The following is a 23414-nucleotide window of genomic DNA, read 5'->3' on the forward strand; positions in this document are numbered from 1 at the left end:
GGATGGACTGGTTGGATCTCCTTGCAGTGCAAGGGACTCTCAAGATTCTTCATCAATACCACAGTTAAAAAGCATCAATTCTTCAGTACTCAGCTTTCTTTATAGTCCAGCTGTCACAACCATACATGGCTACTGGAAAAGCCATAGCCTTGACTAGACAGACCTTTGTTGTCAAAGTAATGTCTCTGCTTTTTAATATGCTGTCTAGGTTTGTCATAACTTTTCTTCCAAGAAGTAAGCGTCTTTTAATTTCATGGCTGCAGTCACCATCTGCAGTGATTTTGGAGCCCAAAAAAATAGTCTGACACTGTTTGCACTGTTTCCCCGTCTATTTGCTATGAAGTGATGGGACCAGATGCCATGATCTTAGAATTGGTTTAGTATAAAAAATTTATTAAAAAAATTCAATGTCATTTCTGGATATACATTCTGGATGTCATTTCTGATCTCTAAGTTGGAGATCACTAATACAGAGCTTTATTGATGTGCTGGTGTCTGATGATAGAGATACCCAGCTGGTTTGTAAGGATTGTGTGTGGGTGTACAAATAATTGGTATACTACTTAGCTTTGACAGCTCAAATAGCTGCCCTTTATTCACCTGTAAGTAGAATAATAAGGTTATTACTGTGCTTATGGTAATAGATGGAGAAGGCAATGGCACCCCACTCCAGTACTGTTGCCTGGAAAATCCCATGGACGGAGGAGCCTGGTAGGCTGCAGTCCATGGGGTCGCTAAGAATCGGACACGACTGAGCGACTTCAGTTTCACTTTTCACTTCATGCATTGGAGAAGGAAATGGCAACCCACTCCAGTGTTCTTGCCTGGAGAATCCCAGGGACGAGGGAGCCTGGTGGGCTACCGTCTATGGGGGTCACACAGAGTCGGACATGACTGAAGTGACTTAGCATAGCATAGCATAGCATGGTAATAGAATAACTCACTATAAACTATAAATGGAAATAATAATAAATGGAACAACTCACTATACACTATAAATTCAAGTTATTATCTATTAGTCATCAACCTGGATAATGAGGCATAACGTTTATTTAATAATTCATATGTTCAATATTTGTGTTTCAATTTTATTTATTTATTTATTATTTTTGACTGTGCTGGGTCTTCATTGCTGTGTGGGCTTTTCTCTAGTTGGGGAGAGCGAGGGCTACTCTCTAGTTGTGGCACATGGGCTTTTTATTGCAGTGGCTTCTCCTGTTGCAGCTCCTGGGCTCTAGAGCATAGGCCCAATTGTTGTGGTGCATGGGCTTAGTTACTCCACAGCATGTATCTTCCCGGACCAGGGATTGAACCCTTGTCTCCTGCATTGGCAGGTGATTCTTTACCACTGAGCCACCATGGAAGCCCCAGTATTTGCTTAATAAATGTTTTTCTGAGTGCCTGCTACATGGCAGGCAGGATATGAGAGGTACTAGAGATGTAGCAGTGAACAAGACAGAAAATGGGGCTGAGCTTGTTAGATAATAAACTCATCAACAAAAGTGCAAGTTACAGATAATAGTAAGTGATGGGAAAGTCATACATGTGATGAGAGAAACTCTGTGAGTGATGGGAAGGGCTGGTGGGGTGTTTTTTAGACTAAGATGATCAGCGGAAGTCTAAGGGGGCAACACTTGAAATGAGACCGGAAAGAATAAAGGAGCCAGACTTTCAATGCAAAAATGATTTCACGTAGTCAGTGCTGTATACTCAGACCTGACGTGGTTCTGCTCTGTGTGATGCCACTTGTCTGCGAGGGTGATATTCTCAACTGACCCAGGAACCAATGAAGAAAGATAGTAACCTGGCCCTTGAACATAGCCTTGGAGCCCCCTGTTAGGTCAGATATTTAGCCCTTAATTGCTGGGCGAACTGGGAGGTGCAGCAGGGTCTTGGGAGGGACTGGGTTGGCACTCAGATGCCTCGGGGGCCACACCCATTTCTCTAAAGTATGGGACTGTTTCAGTATTTAAATGAGAAGCATGACGCATGCGAGGGCTGGTCATCAGCTGTGCTTTTGTAACTTTATGATCCAAGGAATTTTGACAATTAACCAATTGCAGTTACAGATCATTTAAAAAATTCTGGCCACTCCATATAGTTCAGTAGAGAAAAAGAAGGGTTAAACTCCTGCTTTCAATGTTGGCTGTCATGATTCTATACTCTGGGTCACATTTTGAGTAGGTAGCAGCCTGAACGTATTCTTCGCAAGAAGGTAACCAACCTCCTGTTCCATTTTTCTTTTTTAACTAGGCGGCATCATTGTCCACACCTCCCTACCAAGATTTATGATAAAACAGAGAAACCATGTCTTCTCTCCGAATATACCGAGAACTACCCTGTCTATCACTCTTACCTGCCCAGAGAGTCCTTCAAGCCCAAGATGGATTACCAGAGAGCATGCACGCCGATGGAAGGCCTGACCACATCGAGGTGAGGGCATGGTGTGAATGCATGAGTGCACACTGATGGAGTAACATACATTAACCTAATGTTCAATACTGCATTACTGTGCACTATCAATACATGCTATGAATGCCTTAATGTTAACTTACTCAGAGAATCTCTGAAAGAAAACCCTGCATTTATTAGCCAGTTTAGTTTTCCCCAGCCCTTTTTTAGCGAGCAAGGATTCTTGCTTGGGGCTGGGGCAGGGGTGGGGCCATGGGGCAGAAATTGCAAATTGATCTACATGGAAAGGCTTAAAATATTAAAGGGAAATAATAACTTGAAAGGGGTGAGGGCTGCTGCAGAAAAAGGAGTTTGGGGCTTTTGCACATAAGCTCCAGTTCAGCTTGGGTGGTGGTAGTGATGTTGGTAGTGGTGAAAGAGAACTGGAGCGTTTTTGAAATTATGCTATAGATTTTGAATTGAGGTCCCCTTGAACATACATCAAGAATATAAACAAAGAATATTTCCTTTTAAATTACTCTTGACTTAGAAACTCTGATTCTTGAGGTCCAGCTCTGTACAGAGCCTGAGCCCCGTGGCTCAATGTATCAGGGTCGCAGGGTTATCTGTATTGAGGGGGTGGGGACACATGGTCAATCTCAGGATTGTTCTACACGTTGCGTTGCAAGGCTCTCACAGAATCGGGCTGTTGACAACTCATTGAGTGACCTCTGACCTGTGACCCAGAGGAGTACCAACACCTTGGAGTTACTTGAGTGGTGTTTCAGGTTATATAGCTTAGTCCCCAGATAAGACCTGAGAGCTGGATGCCTTCTCTGCCTCTGATGATCCTCATCCCTAAGGGGCAGCACTGCTGTGCAGTGGAGATGAAATAGGCCTAGTATGATGCCCACACATTATAGGTTTTCAAGATCTGGTAAATTTTCTTCCTATTGCATGCTGCCCCCACCTTTGCAATTTTGTGCTTTTCTGATAAAGGTCCCAGATGGCCCAGACTAAGCAGAACACCATTCCTTCTGCCTCCGGGTTTCCTCCAGGATAGGCCTGTAAACATCCTCTGTTGAAAACATGGGTTGGAGGCATGTACTAAATGCTGCTTATCTTGTATATCCAAAGGAAGAAGTCCATGTCTGGGTGATGGGATAGAAAAGACCCACAAGGCAAGGTCAAAGCCAAGTGATCCCTGGACTTAGTGGGAACTAGTGGACAGAGGCAGTTTGAGAATGGGAGGGAGTCAAGGGTCCTATCTGATTCTTGAATCAGGCCACCTTTATGCTGAGTAGTTATATTAAATGATTTCATTTAAGCACAGGGTTTCTGGATCCTGATTCATGGAAAAAAATGTAATCTGTGCAACCGACTTTTCAACCTATGACTTACTAAACAACATAAACCTTAAGGTTTGGGCTTCATTTTACCAAGAAAACAGCATCCTTTGTTTCTAAGAATCTAAAGACCTCAACACCCTCTTCCAACAACACAAGAGAAGACTCTACACATGGACATCACCAGATGGTCAACACCAAAATCAGATTGATTATATTCTTTGCAGCCAAAGATGGAGAAGCTCTATACAGTCAACAAAAACAAGACCAGGACCTGACTGTGGCTCAGATCATGAACTCCTTATTGCCAAATTCAGACGTAAATTGAAGAAGGTAGGGAAAACCATCAGACCATCAAGATATGACCTAAATCAAATCCCTTATGATTATACAGTGGAAGTGAGGAATAGACTTAAGGGAATAGATCTGATAGAGTGCCTGATGAACTATGGACTGAGGTTCGTGACATTGTACAGGAGACAGGGATCAAGACCATCCCCATGGAAAAGAAATGCAAAAAAGCAAAATGGCTGTCTGAGGAGGCCTTACAAATAGCTGTGAAAAGAAGAGAAGCAAAAAGCAAAGGAGAAAAGGAAAGATATAAACATCTGAATGCAGAGTTCCAAAGAATACCAAGAAAAGATAAGAAAGCCTTCTTCAGTGATCAATGCAAAGAAATAGAGGAAAACAACAGAATGGGAAAGACTAGAGATCTCTTCAAGAAAATTAGAGATACCACAGGAATATTTCATGCAAAGATGGACTCGATAAAGGACAGAAACAGTATGGACCTAACAGAAGCAGAAGGTATTAAGAGGTGGCAAGAATACACAGAAGAACTGTACAAAAAAGATCTTCATGACCAAGATAATCTTGATGGTGTGATCACTCGCCTAGAGCCAGACATCCTGGAATGTGAAGTCAAGTGGGTCTTAGAAAGCATCACTACGAACAAAGCTAGTGGAGGTGATGGAATTCCAGTTGAGCTATTTCAAATCCTGAAAGATGATGCTGTGAAAGTGCTGCATGCAATATGCCAGCAAATTTGGAAAACTCAGCAGTGGCCACAGGACTGGAAAAGGTAAGTTTTTATTCCAATCCCAAAGAAAGGCAATGCCAAAGAATGCTCAAACTACCACACAGTTGCACTCATCTCACACGCTAGTAAAGTAATGCTCAAAATTCTCCAAGCCAGGCTTCAGCAATATGTGAACCGTGAACTTCCAGATGTTCAAGCTGGTTTTAGAAAAAGCAGAGGAACCAGAGATCAAATTGCCAACATCACTGGATCATGGAAAAAGCAAGAGAGTTCCAGAAAAACATCTATTTCTGCTTTATTGACTATGCCAGAGCTCTTGACTGTGTGGGTCACAATAAACTGTGAAAAATTCTGAAAGAGATGGGAATACCAGACCACCTGACCTGCCTCTTGAGAAACCTGTATGCAGGTCAGGAAGCAACAGTTAGAACTGAACATGGAACAACAGACTGGTTCCAAATAGGAAAAGGAGTACATCAAGGCTGTGTATTGTCACCCTGCTTATTTAACTTCTATGCAGAGTAAGTACATCATGAGAAACGCTGGGCTGGAAGAAGCACAAGCTGGAATCAAGATCGCCAGGAGAAATATCAATAACCTCAGATATGCAGATGACACCACCCTTATGGCAGAAAGTGAAGAGGAATTAAAAAGCCTCTTGATGAAAGTGAAAGAGGAGAGTGAAAAAGTTGGCTTAAAGCTCAACGTTCAAAAAACAAAGATCATGGCCTCATGGGAAATAGATGGGGAAACAGTGGAAACAGTGTCAGACTTTATTTTTGGGGCTCCAAAATCACTGCAGATGGTGATTGCAGCCATGAAATTAAAAGACGCTTACTCCTTGGAAGGAAAGTTATGACCAACCTAGATAGCATATTGAAAGCAGAGACATTACTTTGCCAACAAAGGTTCGTCTAGTCAAGGCTATGGTTTTTCCTGTGGTCATGTATGGATGTGAGAGTTGGACTGTGAAGAAAGCTGAGTGCCGAAGAAGTGATGGCTTTGAACTGTGGTGTTGGAGAAGACGTTTGAGAGTCCCTTGGACTGCAAGGAGATCCAACCAGTCCATCCTAAGGAGATCAGCCCTGGGATTTCTTTGGAAGGAATGATGCTAAAGCTGAAACTCCAGTACTTTGGCCACCTCATGTGAAGAGTTGACTCATTGAAAAAGACCCTGATGCTGGGAGGGATTGGGGGCAGGAGGAGAAGGGGATGACAGAGGATGAGCTGGCTGGATGGCATCACTGACTCGATGGACGTGAGTCTGAGTGAGCTCCGGGAGTTGGTGATGGACAGGGAGGCCTGGTGTGCTGCAATTCATGGGGTCACAAAGAGTTGGACATGACTGAGCAACTGAACTGACTTAACTGAAAGACCTCAACAAGAGAGAGAAGTGGAACATTCTCGAATGTTGCTTTTCATTTGAAGAATCTATGGTCGCTACTCATGAAAAGAACTAGGCTTGTATATAACAAACATGTAGTTGGTAGGAAATGATAAGAGCAGTATTCACAGTTGGTAGGAAAGGATAAGAGCAGTATTCACAATGTCTTGTGAATATTACATATGGTTTTAAGAGGCTAGTCTTCATTTCTCTTTATACCAAGTATAAAGAGTGCCTCATGGAATGTAGAGTACAGAGAGGCTTCATATATTGTCCTGGAAATATTTGAATCCTTGGAGGGCTGGATGTTGAAGGATGCTTTTTGTTTGTTACCCTCAAGCTCAGGAGAATGAGGACAAGCCCTTTCTCTGGATCAGTAGTCCTGCCCCATCCCTGAGCTATGAGCCCCCAATGGAGCCCCACATTCCCTTTCTCCTCCCCATCATGCCCCCTCCCCCATATGCTCTCCTTCCTTGCAAAACAAAAACTAGCCCTTTGACCTGTTTTAAATTATCCTTGCCTTGTGTCACTTGCAACAATAAACATATCATCCAGAAATCCTCTCTGTCCCTGCCAAGGCCAGAATAATAAAATCTTTCATGTTAAGATGTGGCCAAAGTGGAGGAATGCAGATAGTAAAAGAATTTCCAAAACAACTTATTATGATCATAAAGACCTTGAAAACAAGAAGTGGCAGGATCATGGTTACCCATGGGAAGGAAAAAGAACAGAAATACCTTTCTCCTCTCCTTTATTTTCTTCCCTAGAAAGAGGACTAAGGGGGAGATGAGCAGAAGGCATCTCTTCTCTCCCCCATCCCTCAGTTTCATCATTTCTCAGTCCCATGCCTGCCCTGGTGGGTACATTTTTGTAGAATGAAAAAAAACAAACAAAACAACAATGCCACTATCAGGATGCCTTTTTTTTTTTTTATAGCTTTGGTGGAATTTTACTGACATAAATCAACAAAAATCAAGATTTTACTAACCATCTTTTCTGAACCTTGTAAACTCAGCAGAGACTCTGGTCCATATCTGTGAATACATAAAACCATTCCCCACAGGGAAATGTGGAGATGTTGTCATCTAGGTGCTCCACCAGAGGTCGGTGAGGAAGGGGTGGGTCGGCCTTGTGTCTGACACCTCTGTGTCTGCAGGTTGTCATCCTTCTGCCCTTGGAATATGGTGGTCAGAATGTCTGACCCACTTTGCTATGTAAAGGCAGACCTGGCTTAGTTTCTGAAGTTGGACGTGGGACTGCGTGACATGCCACCTGCTGCATGACAAAGTCAGATGGCCCGAGGCTTGTCTGGGTCTGGTGATGAAGCCCAGACACAAAAAACAGCTGGTTTCTAGAACAGTTATCATCCCAGCATGAGGCATGATTGCAGCTGCACACCACTCTTACTGACTGTAAATCTTGGGGATTTACAGCAGGTGCCATGAGGCGAATACTCGTTTTTGCTTTTCATCCCTTCTTGATATTGAGTCATTTCTTGCAGCCCTTTGGTAATTCTCTCACAGAGGATCTGCCTTTAGTCTGGATAGACCTGAGATCAATTTATGAACAAAAGGTTTGTACTTCAAGCCTTGTTTCCTCTTAGGCATGTCACCACGTTAGACACTTGGGCCACATTTTTGGACATTGTTTTGTTAGCTAAGGGAGATCCCTGAAGATGAGCAAAGTGAATAACCCCAGAAGAAAGACGTGGGTCCTCAAGATGGTATTAGACCTTTATTCTAAAGGGAGTGGGGCTGTGGGTAGGGGGAGATAGAGGTGCAGGGGGGTGGGTGAAATTGGGTTCACATGATGAATTTGGCTGCAGGGAAAAGGGTAGGAAGTGGCACGGATTCCTGTGTTTACTGACAAGACTCCTTAGTAAGTGGAGGAGTAAAGAGGAAGAGCTAAAAGGGAAAGATCTTATGTTTGCTTATTTTTGATAGCACTGGGTCATTGTTGCTGTGTGCAGGCTTTCTCTAGTTGCAGAGGCCGGGGGCTACTCTCTAGTTGCGGTGCGTGGGTTCTCACTGTGGTGCTTCTCTTGCTGTGGAGCACAGGCTCTAGGCACATAGGCTCAGTGGTTGTGGCACCTGGGCCTAGTTGTTCCACGGCATGTGGAATCTTCCTGGGCCAGGGATCGAACCCATGTCCCCTGCACTCGCAGGTAGATTCTTATCTACTGTGCCACCAGGGAAGTCCGGGGAAGGGCTTTTGGAATCTGTTCCAAAAAGCCAGGAGAGAAGCAATAAAGTTGGTAGTAGGCTTGTGTCTTTTCCTACCTATTGAATACTACACACTTCCTGTTCAAATATGTATTTCTTTACTCAGAGTTATCCCAATGGGGATATACTTTCTCACCTCTGGAGACAAAAGATATACCCATTTGAATGCAAAGTTCCAAAGAATAGCAAGGAGAGAGAAGAAAGCCTTTCTCAGTGATCAGTGCAAAGAAATAGAAGAAAGCAATAGAATGGGAAAGACTAGAGACCTCTTCAAGAAAATTAGAGATACCAAGGGAACATTTCATGAAAGACGGGCACAAAAAAGGACAGAAATGGTATGGACCTAACAGAAGCAGAAGATATTAAGAAGAGGTGGCAAGAATACACAGAAGAACTATGCAAAAAAGATCTTTATGACCCAGATAACCACGATGGTGTGATCACTCACCTAGAGCCAGATATCCTGGAATGTGAAGTCAACTGGGGCTTAGGAAGCATCACTACAAACAAAGCTAGTGGAAGTGATGGAATTCCAGTTGCACTATTTCAAATCCTGAAAAATGATGCTGTGAAAGTGCTGCACTCAGTATGTCAGCAGATTTGGAAAACTCAGCAGTGGCCACAGGACTGGAAAAGGTCAGTTTTCATTCCAATCCCAAAGAAAGGCAATGCCAAAGAATGCTCAAACTACTGCACAATTGCACTCATTTCCCACACTAGTAAAGTAATGCTCAAAATTCTCCAAGCCAGGCTTCAGCAATACGTGAACCGTGAACGTCCAGATGTTCAAGCTGGTTTTAGAAAAGGCAGAAGAACCAGAGATCAAATTGCCAACATCCACTGGATCATGGAAAAAGCAAAAGAGTTCCAGAAAAACATCTGTTTCTGCTTTATTGACTATGCCAAAGCCTTTGACTATGTGTGTCACAATAAACTGTGGAAAATTCTGAAAGAGATGGGCATACCAGACCACCTGACCTGCCTCTTGAGAAACCTGTATGCAGGTCAGGAAGCGACAGTTAGAACTGGACATGGAACAACAGACTGGTTCCAAATGGGAAAAGGAGTACATCAAGGCTGTGTATTGTCACCCTGCTTATTTAACTTCTATGCAGAGCACATCATGAGAAACGCTGGGCTGGAAGAAGCACAAGCTGGAATCAAGATTGCCGGGAGAAATATCAATAACCTCAGATATGCAGATGACACCACCCTTATGGCAGAAAGTGAAGAGGAACTCAAAAGCCTCTTGATGAAAGTGAAAGAGGAGAGTGAAAAAGTTGGCTTAAAGCTCAACATTCAGCAAACGAAGATCATGGCATCCGGTCCCATCACTTCATGGGAAATAGATGGGGAAACAGTGGAAACAGTGGCTGACTTTATTTTTCTGGGCTCCAGAATCACTGCAGATGTTGATTGTAGCCATGAAATTAAAAGATGCTTACTCCTTGGAAGGAAAGTTATGACCGATCTAGACAGCATATTAAAAAGCAGAGACATGACTTTGCCAACAAAGGTCCATCTAGTCAAGGCTATGGTTTTTCCAGTAGTTATGTATGGATGTGAGAGTTGGACTGTAAAGAAAGCTGAGTGCTGAAGAATTGATGCTTTTGAACTGTGGTGTTGGAGAAGATGCTTGAGAGTCCCTTGGACTGCAAGGAGATCCAACCAGTCCATTCTGAAGGAGATCAGCCCTGGGATTTCTTTGGAAGGACTGATGTTGAAGCTGAAACTCCAATACTTTGGCCACCTGATATGAAGAGCTGACTCATTTGAAAAGACCCTGATGCTGGGAAAGATTGAGGGCAGGAGGAGAAGGGGACGACAGAGGATGAGATGGTTGGATGGCATCACTGACTCGATGTACCTGGGTTTGGGTGGACTCCTGGAGTTGGTGATGGACAGGGAGCCCTGGCGTGTTGCTGTTCATGGGGTCGCAAAGAGTCGAACACAACCGAGCAACTGAACTGAACTGTCAGCAAGTCTGGACAACCCAGGAGTGGCCACAGGACCAGAAAAGGTCAATCCTCTTTCCACTTCCCTAGAAAGGTAGTACCAAAGAATGTGCTAACCACTGGACAGTTGCACTCATTTCCCAGGCTAGTAAGGTCATGCTTAATACCTTGCATACTAGGCTTCAGCATGATGTGAACCAAGAGCTTCCTGATGTCCAAGATGGGTTTAGAAAAGGAAGAGGAACTGGAGATCAAATTGCTAGCATTTGCTGCACTATAGAAAAAGCAAGGAAATTTCAGAAAAACATCTATCTCTGTTTCATTGACTACACTAAAGCCTTTGACTGTGTGTATCATGGCAAACTGTGGAAAGCTCCTAAAGACATGGGAATTCCAGACCATCTTATCTGTCTCCTGAGAAACTTGTATGTGGGTCAAGAAGCAACAGTTAGAACTTGGTATGGAACAGTTGATTGATTCAAGATCAAGAAAGGAGTATGAAAAGGCTGTCTGCTGTTACTCTGTTTAACCTATATGCTGAGCACATTATGAGAAATGCCGGGCAGGATGAGTTACAAGCTGGAATCACGATAGGCAGGAGAAACATCAACAACCTCAGGTATGTGGATGATACCACTCTAATGGCAGAAAACAGAGGAACTAATGAGCCTCTTGATGAGGGTGAAGGAGGAGGGTGAAAGAGCCAACTTAAGACTAAGACTTAAAAAAATCTAAGATCATGGCATCCGACCCCATTACCGGATGGCAAATTGAAGGGGAAAAGGTAGAAGTAGTGACCGATTTCCTATTCTTGGGCTCCAAAATCCCTGCAGATGGTGTCTGTAGCCATGACATCGGAAGACGATTGCTTCTTGGTAGAAAAGTGATGACAAACCTGGACAGTGTGTTGAAAAGCAGAGACATTACGCTGCTGACAAAGATCTGTATAGTCAAGGGCTATGGTCTTCCTCTAAAAGAAATAGAGGAAAACAACAGAATGGGAAAGACTAGAGATCTCTTCAAGACAATCAGAGATACCAAGGGAACATTTCATGCAAAGATGGACTCGATAAAGGACAGAAATGGTATGGACCTAACAGAAGCAGAAGATATTAAGAAGAGGTGGCAAGAATACACAGAAGAACTGTACAAAAAGATCTTCACAACCCATATAATCACGATGGTGTTATCACTCACCTAGAGCCAGATATCCTGGAATGTGAAGTCAAGTGGGCCTTAGAAAGCATCACTATGAACAAAGCTAGTGGAGGTGATGGAATTCCAGTTGAGCTATTCCAAACCCTGAAAGATGATGCTGTGAAAGTGCTGCACTGAATATGCCAGCAAATTTGGAAGACTCAGCAGTGGCCACAGGACTGGAAAAGGTCAGTTTTCATTCCAATCCCAAAGAAAGGCAATGCCAAAGAATGCTCAAACTACCGCACAATTGCACTCATCTCACACGCTAGTAAAGTAATGCTCAAAATTCTCCAAGCCAGGCTTCAGCAATACGTGAACTGTGAACGTCCAGATGTTCAAGCTGGTTTTAGAAAAAGCAGAGGAACCAGAGATCAAATTGCCAACATCCGCTGGATCATGGAAAAAGCAAGAGAGTTCCAGAAAAACATCTATTTCTGCTTTATCGACTATGCCAAAGCCTTTGACTGTGTGGGTCACAATAAACTGTGGAAAATTCTGAAAGAGATGGGCATACCAGACCACCTGACCTGCCTCTTGAGAAACCTGTATGCAGGTCAGGAAGCAACAGTTAGAACTGGACATGGAACAACAGACTGGTTCCAAATAGGAAAAGGAGTACATCAAGGCTGTATATTGTCACCCTGCTTATTTAACTTCTATGCAGAGTAAGTACATCATGAGAAACGCTGGGCTGGAAGAAGCACAAGCTGGAATCAAGATTGCCAGGAGAAATATCAATAACCTCAGATATGCAGATGACACCACTCTTATGGCAGAAAGTGAAGAGGAACTAAAAAGCCTCTTGATGAAGGTGAAAGTGGAGAGTGAAAAAGTTGGCTTAAAACTCAACGTTCAGAAAACGAAGATCATGGCATCTGGTCCCATCACGTCATGGGAAATAGATGGGGAAACAGTGGAAACAGTGTCAGACTTTATATTTTTGGGCTCCAAAATTACTGCAGATGGTGACTGCAGCCATGAAATTAAAAGACGCTTACTCCTTGGAAGACAAGTTATGACCGACCTAGATAGCATATTGAAAAGCAGAGACATTACTTTGCCAACAAAGGTCTGTCTAGTCAAGGCTATGGTTTTTCCTGTGGTCATGTATGGATTTGAGAGTTGGACTGTGAAGAAAGCTGAGCACCGAAGAATTGATGCTTTTGAACTGTGGTGTTGGAGAAGATGCTTGAGAGTCCCTTGGACTGCAAGGAGATGCAACCAGTCCATTCTGAAGGAGATCAGCCCTGGGATTTCTTTGGAAGGAATGATGCTAAAGCTGAAACTCTAGTACTTTGGCCACCTCATGCGAAGAGTTGACTCATTGGAAAAGATTCTGATGCTGGGAGGGATTGGGGGCAGGAAGAGAATGGGACGACAGAGGATGAAATGACTGGATGGCATCACTGACTCGATGGACGTGAGTCTGAGTTAACTCCGGGAGTTTGTGATGGACAGGCAGGCTTGGCGTGCTGTGATTCATGGGGTCGCAAAGAGTTGGACATGACTGAGCGACTGAACTGAGCTGAACTGATGGTCTTCCCAGTAGTCACACATGGTTGTGTGAGGCAATAAAGAATCTGCCTGCTAATGCAGGAGACATGGATTTGATCCCTGATTGGAGGAAACCTCACATGCCTCGAAACATAACCTGCAGTTATGTTGTGGTTAGTGATAGGTTTCAGTAAATGTTCTGAACATAAAAACATAATGAGGAAACATATAATTTTAATTCAATTCACTCTAAAGCCACAGTAAATATTTTTGGTTGGAGGATAAATGAATTAAACTTTAAGCTTCTTTCCTCTCTTCAGAGGTAGATCACTGCCCCCCTCCCCAAGATCACTTGTCTTGGTTACAACTAATCAGTAAATTCAATCCATAGATATTCTTTCACAAACTAACTTGAATTTTGCGTTGGGGTTGCTAAAGATTGGACAGAATTTAGCAACTAACCAACAATGATAACTTTCTAGAGGAGAGATGTGGAGTGGACTGCAGTGAGGGTTGTTTATGGTTTTTCTTTGAAAATGGGGGAGACTGAAGCATGTTTAAATACTGACACAAAGCAGCCAGTAAGAGGAAAAGGTGGAACCACTGATCCTTGAGAAAGAGGGAGGAGATTTAGGGGGGGGAGGTGAAAGGATTGCCTTTGGGCCAAGAGGAGGAGCTTTGTTTTTTTCCCTGAATTGAAGTGTAGTTGATGTATACTATTATATAGGTTAAAAGTGTACAATGTAGTGATCACAACTTTTTAAAAACATTCTCTGTTTGGCTGCACTCTGTTTTCATTGCTGGCATGGGCGTTTCTCTAGTTGTGGTGAGCGGGGTCTGCTCTCTGGGTGTGGTGTGCGGCCCTCTTGTTGCAGTGGCTCCTCTTGTTGCAGAGCACAGGCTCTAGAGTGTGGGCCCGGCAGCTGTGGCACACAGGCTTAGTTGCTCCGAGGCATGTGAGATCCTCCAGGACCAGGGACAGAACCTGTGTCCCCTGCATCGCAAGGCAGATTCTTAACCACTGGACCACCAGGGAAGCGTGATTCACAACTTTTAAAGGTTATAGTTCATTATAGCTATTGTAAAATATTAGCTTTACTGTATTGTACAGTATATCCTTGTAGATTTCTATGCATAATAGTTTACGCCTCTTAATCCCCTACTTTTTATTTATAATGTCATCCTCTTTTTATTTATATTGCCCCTCCCTCTTTCTCACCTCTGGTAACCACTGGTTTGAGTCTGCTTCTTTTTTGTTATGTTCACTAGTTTGTTATATTTTTTAGATTCTACATGTAAGTGATATCACACAGTATTTCTCTTTTTCTGTTTTATTTCTTTTAGAATAATAGCCTCCAAGTCTGTCCATGTTATTGCAAATGGCAAAACTTTATTCTTTTTTATGTCTGAGTAGTATTCCATTGTGTGTGTATGTATGTATCAGAAAAGGTGTGGTATACACCCACCACACAATTTCTGTTCATTAGTTAACGAACACTCGGTTGCTTCCATATCTTGCCAGTTGTTTAAGTAGTGCTGCAATGAACCTAGAAGTGCATGTATCATTTTGAATTAGGGTTTTTGTTTCTTTCAGATATATACCCAGGAGTGGAATTTCTGGGTCATATGGTAGTTCTGTTTTTAGCTTTTTGAGAAGCCTACATACTGTTTTCCACAGTGGCTGCACCAATTTACATTCCTACCAACAGTGTACGAGAGCTCGCTTTATTCTACTTCCTCTCTGACATTTGTTATTTGCGTTCATTTTGATAATAGTCATTCTGGCAGGTCTGCCGTGATATCTCATTGTGGTTTTTATTTGTGTTTTCCTGATCATTAGCAATGTTGAGCATATTTCTCTGTGCCTGTTGGCCATCTGCATGTCTTCTTTGGGAAAATGTTGACTGTTCAGCTCTTCTGTTTTATAATCAATTTTTTGTTCTGTTGTATGAGCTGTTTATATATGTTGGATATTAACCCCTTACTGCTCATATCATTTGCAAATATTTTCCCCCATATTGTAAGTTGTCTTTTCATTTCATTGAACTGTATAAAAGCTTTCAACTTTAATCAGGTCCCATTTATTTATTTCTGTTTTTATTTCCTTTGCTTTAGGAGAGATTGAAAACAGATAGAAAAAACTATTGGTATGATTTATGTCAGAGTATTGTTTTCTTCTAGGATGTTACGGTTTCTGGTCTTACATTTAGGTCTTTAATCCACTTTGAGTTTATTTTTGTATGTATTGTTAGAGAATGTTCCAACTTCATTCTTTTACATGTGTGTGTCCAGTTTTCCCAGTACCACTTACTGAAGAGACTGTCTTTTCTTCATTGTATATATCCTGGGTTCCTTTGTTGTAGATTAATTGATCATAAGTGCATGGGTTAATTTCTGGGCAGGAGCTCTTAAAATTATTTCTGCTTATTAATATGATCAACTGTTTGGATATATTAACAAATTCTGAAGTTTGCACGGCTAAACATTAAAAATAGGGACTTCCTGGTGATCCAGTGGTTAAGACTTCACTTTTCCAATGTGGGGGCTATAGGTTTGATCCCTGGTTGGGATCCCATGTGAAAATTGGGATGGCCAGATTAAAAAAAAATTCTCTAGCATGCCAGGATTATACAAATATTAAACATTTTTTAAAAATTAAAAAGAGATTGAACAAAGTATTGTGTAGCCCCTTTATCATAATGAAAATATCCTTTTCCCTCTTCCAGGCTCATGACCCTGGTTAGCTGTTATGTTATGTTCTTCCTCTTGCCAGACTCTTGTCAAATGCCTTCCTTTAACTTTGCCTAATGATGGGAAGTCAAATCGTTTTGGCTTCCCAGCAGGTTCTCTTTAACCTTTACTTAACTCAGAGTTTAACTCAGGGCTTTCCATACTAGATAACTTTTATGACTGTGCACCTAAAAGAAACTTAACATCTTTGATCATTTTTTTTTCTTGGTTCAGAGTCAAAATGGGCACAGGAGCTAGGAAATGTACCCCAGGAAGAGAAGGGAGTATTATTTAAAAAAAAAACACACAACCTACTAAATTTGAGCAATTTCTGGGAAGGATAAAATATTTTTCTTTTACATGAACTTAAAGGCTGTAAGATTATGAGAGGTTGGGGACCTGAAGTTATGTTGTGGTTAATGATAGATTTCAGTAAATGTTCTGAACATAAAAACATAATGAGGAAACATAAATTCTGATTCAATTCATTCTTAAGCCATGATAAATAATTTTGGGTGGAGGATAAATGAATTAAAGTTTAAACTACTTTCCTCTCTTCAGAGGTAGATCACTGCTCCCCTCCCCAAGATCATATGTCTTGGTTATAACTGATCAGTAAATTCAATCCATTGATGATGTTTCATAAACTGTCTTGAATTTTGTGTTGGAGAGGAAGATTCAGTTAACAGTTTCGTTCCTCGAACATGGTAAATGAGGATTTTGCTACATCACCTTTTGCTATTGAGAAACCAACTTCAGGAAAAGTCCATGAATTGGTGAGGTTAGTTGTAGGCAGTCACCTGTGCTTTTCTGTTTAAAAATTTATTTTTGGCTGTGTTGGGTCTTCATTGCCATGCACAGGGCTTTCTCTTGTTGCAGAGCACGGGCTCTAGCAAGCAAGGCTTCAGTTAGTCGTGGTGTATGGGCTTAGCTGCTGAGGCGTGTGGAATCTCCCTGGACCAGGGGTTGAACTGTACTCTCTGTGTTGTCAGGTGGATTCTTATCCACTGCGCCACCAGGGAAGTCCTGTTTTTTTTTTTTTTCTTTCCTTGTAGCAGCAGGAAATGGGGGCATTAAGTACATTTTAGTTATCATAGAGCCTGGCAGCCCTTGTGGGAAGGTTTTCACAGCAGAAGTAATAGCAGAAGAGAATGTCTCGTGTTCGGTGTGCAGGTTCCAAGGTGTGACGGGCTCATGTCAGGAAGGCACCCCTGGCTGCTCTGGGCTTGGGAGGGCTCTGTGGGGCAGCATGGGCATTCAGCTTTGTTCCTCATCACCTGCCACCTGGTATCTTCTGATACACGTTCTTGGAAGCGAACAGGGCTGAACTCTTGGGTAGCCATCAGTGAACACAGGTTTGTATGGAGCTGTAAGGTCTCAGGCTGCCTCCAACCCCACTCCAGCTCTCTGGGGAATGAGGAGAGCCACCTCCCCTTGGGAGCCCTCCTCGAGAACACAAACTTTCTGATGAAAGCCACTTTATAGTTAACTGGTTATCAGCCAGTGTTTTCTGGGCCTTCCCATTTCTCTTGGCAGCCTAGGGGCCTGACTGTCCTAGTTCCCTGCTGCAGCTGGTTTAGCTTTGAACAGATATCAGTGTGAGGCACTTGCACGCTTAGAAAAGTAGGAGCGGGGAGCTGATCCCTGGGTTCTTATTCAGCCCATTCCCTCCATAAACCCTGACTTACACTGTCAGCTGTCAGCTGCCTCAGGTCTTTGCGCTTCCTCTTGCTATTTGCCAACACGGAGCCCCTGGGGACAGAGCCCAGGCTGCAGGCCCGGTAACTGCTGCTGAGATGTATTTTTAAACCTACCCAGAGGGTGTTACAGGGAGTTCAACTGAAGCATCTCCTGTTTCCCCTTTGGAGCCCTAGGGAAACTAATTCTCCGGCTTCCTAACTCCTTCCTCCCCTCCCACCAAGCACTTTCAGTCCCTGGTTTGGGTTTATTGACAACCATATGTATAATTCATGCAAGACAGGTTACAGTGGAGCGTGTTGCCTCTGCTAGTCAAGCATGGCTCAGTAACACTGCTCCAGATTTCGGCGGGGAAGTAGGTTTTTACTGGTGTTTGGGCCCAATGTCTTCCTGTCCGGAAGCCTTCCCCTTCCCTTGGTGAGGTCGTTTTGGAAGTGCCATTAGGGAAAAGCCACCTTCCCCCTGTCCAGTTGGATAAATGAGTTTCAGGCAAGAACAGCCTGTTGTGTGAAGCAGAAGTTCTCGGAGAAAGAGGGAAATGTATGCTGAAGAGTTTGCCCTGGGCAGCTGGTGGGCAGTGGGCGCCCAGGCTGAGCCAGGGTACTTCGTGCTGGTGGTGGTGCTGCAGTGTCTTGGTCTTTGTAGAACGGTGGGGTGCTTTGGGAAGAGAGTGTATAGTAGAGTGTCATGCTTTTTCTTTTCTCTTTTTTAAGTTGGGAGTATAAATTGCTTTACAGTGTTGCATTTAGTTTCAACTGTACAACAGAGTGAATCAACTGTACGTGTACATTTATTGCCTCCTTCTCGAGCTTCTGTTCCCACCCCTCTACATCATCACAGACCATCGAGCTGAGCTCATTGTGGTTACACACCCAGCTTCTCACTAGCTATCTGTTTTACACATGGACTCCCCTGGTGGCTCAAAAGATAAAGAATCTGCCTGCAATGTAGGAGACCCAGGTTCAGTCCCTGGGTTGGGAAGATCCCCTGGAGAAGGGAATGGCACCCACTTCAGTATTCTTGCCTGGGAAATTCCACAGACAGAGGAGCCTGGTGGGCTATAGTTCATGGGATCAAAAAGAGTTGAACATGACTGAGAGACTTACACACACACACACACATACAATATATATATAGGTCAGTGGCATTCTCCCAGTTCTTGCCCGCCTCCACTTCCCTCTCTGCCCTGTGTCTGTTTTCTAAGTTGGCGACTTTAGTCCTGCCCTGCAAATAGGTTCATCTGTACCATTTTTCTAGATTCCATATATATGCATTTGTATATGATACTTGTTTTTCATAGAATGTCTTGATTTTTCTATTCCATTGTTTCCATATACTCTGAAATAATGGGAGTGCTGATGCTAGAGAGCTGAGAAGTGAAAGGTTCATTGTCTGCATTTATTGGTCTTTTCTTCTTGGTTTTCTATGAGGTTAAGTAGAGGAAGAAGATAAATATTAGCATGAGCTATTGGGAGCATAGAGAAGGAGGTGGGGGGACCTGAAAAATAGAAGTCAGCTCCACAATGAATAGGTTGGGGGAGGAAGGTGGAGACAGCAGGCACAGGAGAGACCTTCTCAGTGGTCCTGGGTGGCTGCAGTGGGATGGGGGTGGGGAATGAGGGGGAAGGGGAGGGGGGTGCAGCCAGGGAGGAAGGCCGAGGCAGGTCCAGGAAGGTTTGCATCCTGTGCTAGAAAGTTGGGCTTTATCTGGAAGATTTTTAAATTAGGGAGTGAAAGGGTAAGATTTTGGGTTTAGACAAGTTGATTTTGGCTCTCTAGGATAGAAGAGTGGCAGGTGGTGGGAATAATGCAGGAAGCCCAGGTTATAGGTTATAACATGACCCATGGGAAATGGTCAGGGTCTGAACTGAGGAGGAAAGAGGAACCGATGAGCTGCAGGGTGGAGGTAAGGAGCACGCACTTGGTGAATGGCTGGCCCTTGACGGTGTATAACCTGAATGAGAAGTGAATGGCAATGTCTTTGTCAAAAGTGGGAAACAGGAGGCAGAGCAGTGACGGTAGAGAGGAGAGGATGGCTTCTCAGCAAGCGCCTGTAGAATTGGGTTGAATGGAAACCATGAGCCTTATTCTGAGGCAAGGGCTCCCAAGGCATGTGCTTATTTTCCTACAGGAGAGACTTTGGGCCTCACAAAGTGTTACCAGTGAAGATCCACCAGCCCAACCCGTTCGTCCCAAGTGAAGAGAACATGGATCTGCAGACCACATATAAACAAGATTACAACCCTTACCCCCTCTGTCGAGTTGATCCCTTCAAACCTCGGGACAGTAAATACCCTTGTGGGGACAAGATGGAGAGTCTGCCTACTTACAAAGGTGGGAGAGGCTGGAGGGGCGGGGTTGGGGAGGATGGGCCGAGCCTGGGTGCTGACTGGGAAATGGGTTTTATGCACACATGCCCTCAGTACACGGGCTGGGCAGTCTTTTCTGTGGTCAAATCTGGCCTTCAGCCTGTTTCTGTGCAGCTGGAGAGGTAAGGATGGTTTTTAAATTTTTGAATGATTAAAAAAAAATGAGAAAGACTCTTACTTTAGGGCATGTGAATATTAAATGAAATTCAGAGTTCAGCATCATAAGTATGTTTTGTTGGAACACAGCCACTCCCATTGGGTTTCTATATTATCTATGGCTAAGTTTGTGCTTCGGCAGCAAAGTTGAATAGCTGTGGTAGAAATCATATGGCATGCAAGGCCTAAGACATTTAATATCTGGCCTCCTACAGAAAATATGTACCAGTGCCTGCCTCAGCTTGCCATTCCCATCCTGTATTGGGCAAGCAGTTCAAGTTTAAGCCAAGTTGGGTTTCACCACTGATTGATTCATTCACTTGTTAAAAAATTATGGAAATGTAACATGCAGAAAAATGTGCAAATATAGAGACTACTGAATTTGTAAAATTGTATTATTTTTAATGGGCTGAGTACCTCCTCCTGAATAATACATCAATCCTTTTAATCTTTAAAAAAATTTTTATTTTATATTGGAGTGCAGTTGATTAACAATGTTGTGTTAGTTTCAGGTGTACAGAAAAGTGATTCAGTTATATGTATACTTATATCTATTCTTTTTCAATTTTTTTCCCATTTAGGTATTATAAAATATTGAGTAGAGTTCCTTGTGCTGTATTTGCTATAGGTAAAATAGATAGCCAGCAAGGACCTGTTCATCTTTAATTCCTATTGGACTGCAAAAGTTTTAGGAAAGTTCTAGAGGAAAGTGAGAATCCCTTGGTGAGTTGCCAGATAGCTGACAGTACAAAGGCAAATTAGACCAATGAATTTTGAGTGAATACGCATGGAAACAGGATGCAGATTGAAATGTATAGCATCGATACTCCCTTCTAGTTACCGTCCCTACCCAGAAGAGGACCACTGTGCTGACTCTGAACTTCGTAAATTAGTTTTGCTAATTTCCTCCTTTACTGGGCATTTTCTGCATTCCAGGCATGGTATTAGGACCCGTGAGGGAAGCATAATGACCTGACCTTGACCTTGTAGTCTGGTAGGAGAGACAGGGTATCGAGTGGTGTGTGCAGCAGGTAGCAGTCATTCACTCTATGGAGCACGAGCCACAGGACTGATGCCATGGGGATGGGTGGAGGCCAGGTTTGTGATCAGTAACTGTGCTGCTTATGATGTACATGGTCACCCTAAGAATACGCGCAAAACTGTCCCTGTCACATGTCTGTGATGTCTGCGTGCCTGTGGTGATAGTGGTATTTTAAAAATTTGGCTGCATCATGCAGCACATGGGATCTTAGTTCCCTGTGAAAGTGAAAGTTGCTCAGTCGTGTCTGACTCTGCAACCCCATGGACTATACAGTCCATGGAATTCTCCAGGCCAGAATACTGGAGTTGGGTAACCTTTCCCTTCTCCAGGGGATCGTCCCTGGAGATCAAACCCTGGTCTCCCACATTGCAGGCAGGTTATCTACCAGCTGATCCACAAGACAAGCCTAAGAATACTGGAGTGGGTAGCCTATCCCTTCTCCAGTGAATCTTCCCAACCCAGGAATCAAACTGGGGTCTCCTGCATCGCAGGTGGATTCTTTACCAACTGAGCTATCAGGGAAGCCCCTTAGTTCCCTAACCAGTGATCTAACCCGCAACTCTGCATTGGAAGCGTGGAGTCTTAACCATTGGACCACCAGGGAAGCCCCCAGTAGTGGCTTAGTCAAGCTTAACACTTGGCCATGGGGAGGTGGAGAGGCTGGAGGGGATGTTAGAATCTTCCTGAAGCCCTTCCAGGAGCTGTTAATCTGTCATTCTGGAAGATTCTAAATGTGGCTGAGTATCTCTGCTTTTGCTTTTCTTTTGTCCTTTTACTTTCTTTAGTGTCATCTATTATCTTTTACTCTTCCATAGCCACTTTCTGCCAAGCCACATTCTGGACATTGTCAAATCCCCAAACAGCTCCACCTTCGTGCCCTCCACCATCTGGTCCTTTTGGCTCTTGTATTTACTCCCCCTGTGACAGTCCTTGGCCTCACTGGGACCTCCAGCCCACTGATGCCTCAACCTTCCTTCTCATCATCATCAGCCCCTCCTGTGTCTGTTCCCATGCAGCTTATTCCATGTTTTATCACTGCAGCCCCTCTCTTCTTCTGTCCTTCTGTTGCATCCTCCTGGTAACAACCAAACCCTGCCTTCTCCATGTGTACTGCTGGACGCCTAGCTGCGGGTCTCTCCAACCTTATCAGTTCATCTCTGTTGGCCACAGAAAGCAAGCAGAGAGATCTTTTGAATATAGAAATCTCACCTGACCTCTTCTCTACCTAAAACTCTTCAAATAATCACTCCAGTTCTTAGGATAAACTCCCCCACCTTTGCCCACTCCTCTGCTGGCTTAAAGATTTGCTCCTCCTCCCTGAGCCCCTCTACTCTGGCCACAGGAGCTGCTTTCAGTTGCTTTGCTCCACTTCTTTTCTGTCTCAGGGCATGTTGCACTGCCCTTCCCTCTTTAGAGAGCCACCCTCCCGTCCCCTCTCCAGTGCTCATCCTTCTGCAAAGGGCAGAAGCATCACACCTTCTGAAGGTGCCCCAGACCTTCCCCCATGCCAGACCAGACACATCCTGTAAGGTGCTTGAAGGCTGACTTATCCTACCTTGTTTCGTAATTCATTTTGTAATTTAGTTTAACGTTTGTCTCTTTGGCTAGATTGCAGGCTCTAAGAGAGCAGGGGTCTGCCTTTTTCTTTGTCTGTTACCCTCAACAAGGCAGGCACCATGGCAGATGTTGTATTAAGGAGTCAGCCCAATGAGGCACGTTGTGGGGTGGCACTTTGGCCTCTGAAGGGCTCCTCTGTTTCGCTTTTCATCCCAGTGTTTATAGGAGGGCAAAAAATGGACACTGAGCAGGCAGGAAAAAACAGAGCCCAAGTGAGCACTTCCCTTTGATGGGTGAGGAGGCAGGGCTTCTGGTAGGGCTCATCTGACCGCATCCTCTCCTCTCTACATCCTCCCTGTGGGCTTCCTGGATTTACAAGTCTTGACAGAATCAGAGGCTCCTCAGAACAGCTGTCTGCTCAGCTCAGCTTCCCCTCTCCACCTTGCCCTGGGTACAAGGAGAGATTTAGGGCTGAGAAATACTCCCCGCTTTCCTTAGTGGTTGACAAGGATGGAGTATCCCAGTGGTATTATTTAAAAGGACATCTCCCTCCTCTCCTCCCGCAAAATAATCCCCCATCAAAATCAACACACAGAAAAAAATATCTAATCTGCCATATTCTTCCCCTTCTCCAAACATTTACATCTCAAATTACCCTCTGCAAACCAGAGAATAGTATTCTACTGGTAAAACTGAGTCATGGCTGACTTTGCCTTACTGAGAAAGTTAGTATTGAGAAAACCCTATTTTCTTTTTTTAAAAGCAGTTAATAGGTACCAGAAATTTGTCTGCTGGCACAGACTTACATTTTTTTTTAAATTGAAGTACGGT

General features: G+C 43.6%; 1 protein-coding gene across 1 annotated transcript in view; it reads left to right on the forward strand.

Moving 5' to 3' along the window:
• SAXO1 (stabilizer of axonemal microtubules 1) overlaps window positions 1-23414 on the forward strand; it is a 110042-nt gene that overhangs the window by 76650 nt on the left and 9978 nt on the right. Inside the window, exons 2-3 of the mRNA XM_027550789.1 lie at window positions 2254-2433; window positions 19591-19793. Of these exons, the coding sequence (XP_027406590.1) occupies window positions 2254-2433; window positions 19591-19793 (383 nt within the window). The remainder of the gene's footprint in view (window positions 1-2253; window positions 2434-19590; window positions 19794-23414) is intronic.

Source organism: Bos indicus x Bos taurus, chromosome 8, assembly GCF_003369695.1.
Source record: "Bos indicus x Bos taurus breed Angus x Brahman F1 hybrid chromosome 8, Bos_hybrid_MaternalHap_v2.0, whole genome shotgun sequence".
Taxonomy (NCBI): domain Eukaryota; kingdom Metazoa; phylum Chordata; class Mammalia; order Artiodactyla; family Bovidae; genus Bos; species Bos indicus x Bos taurus.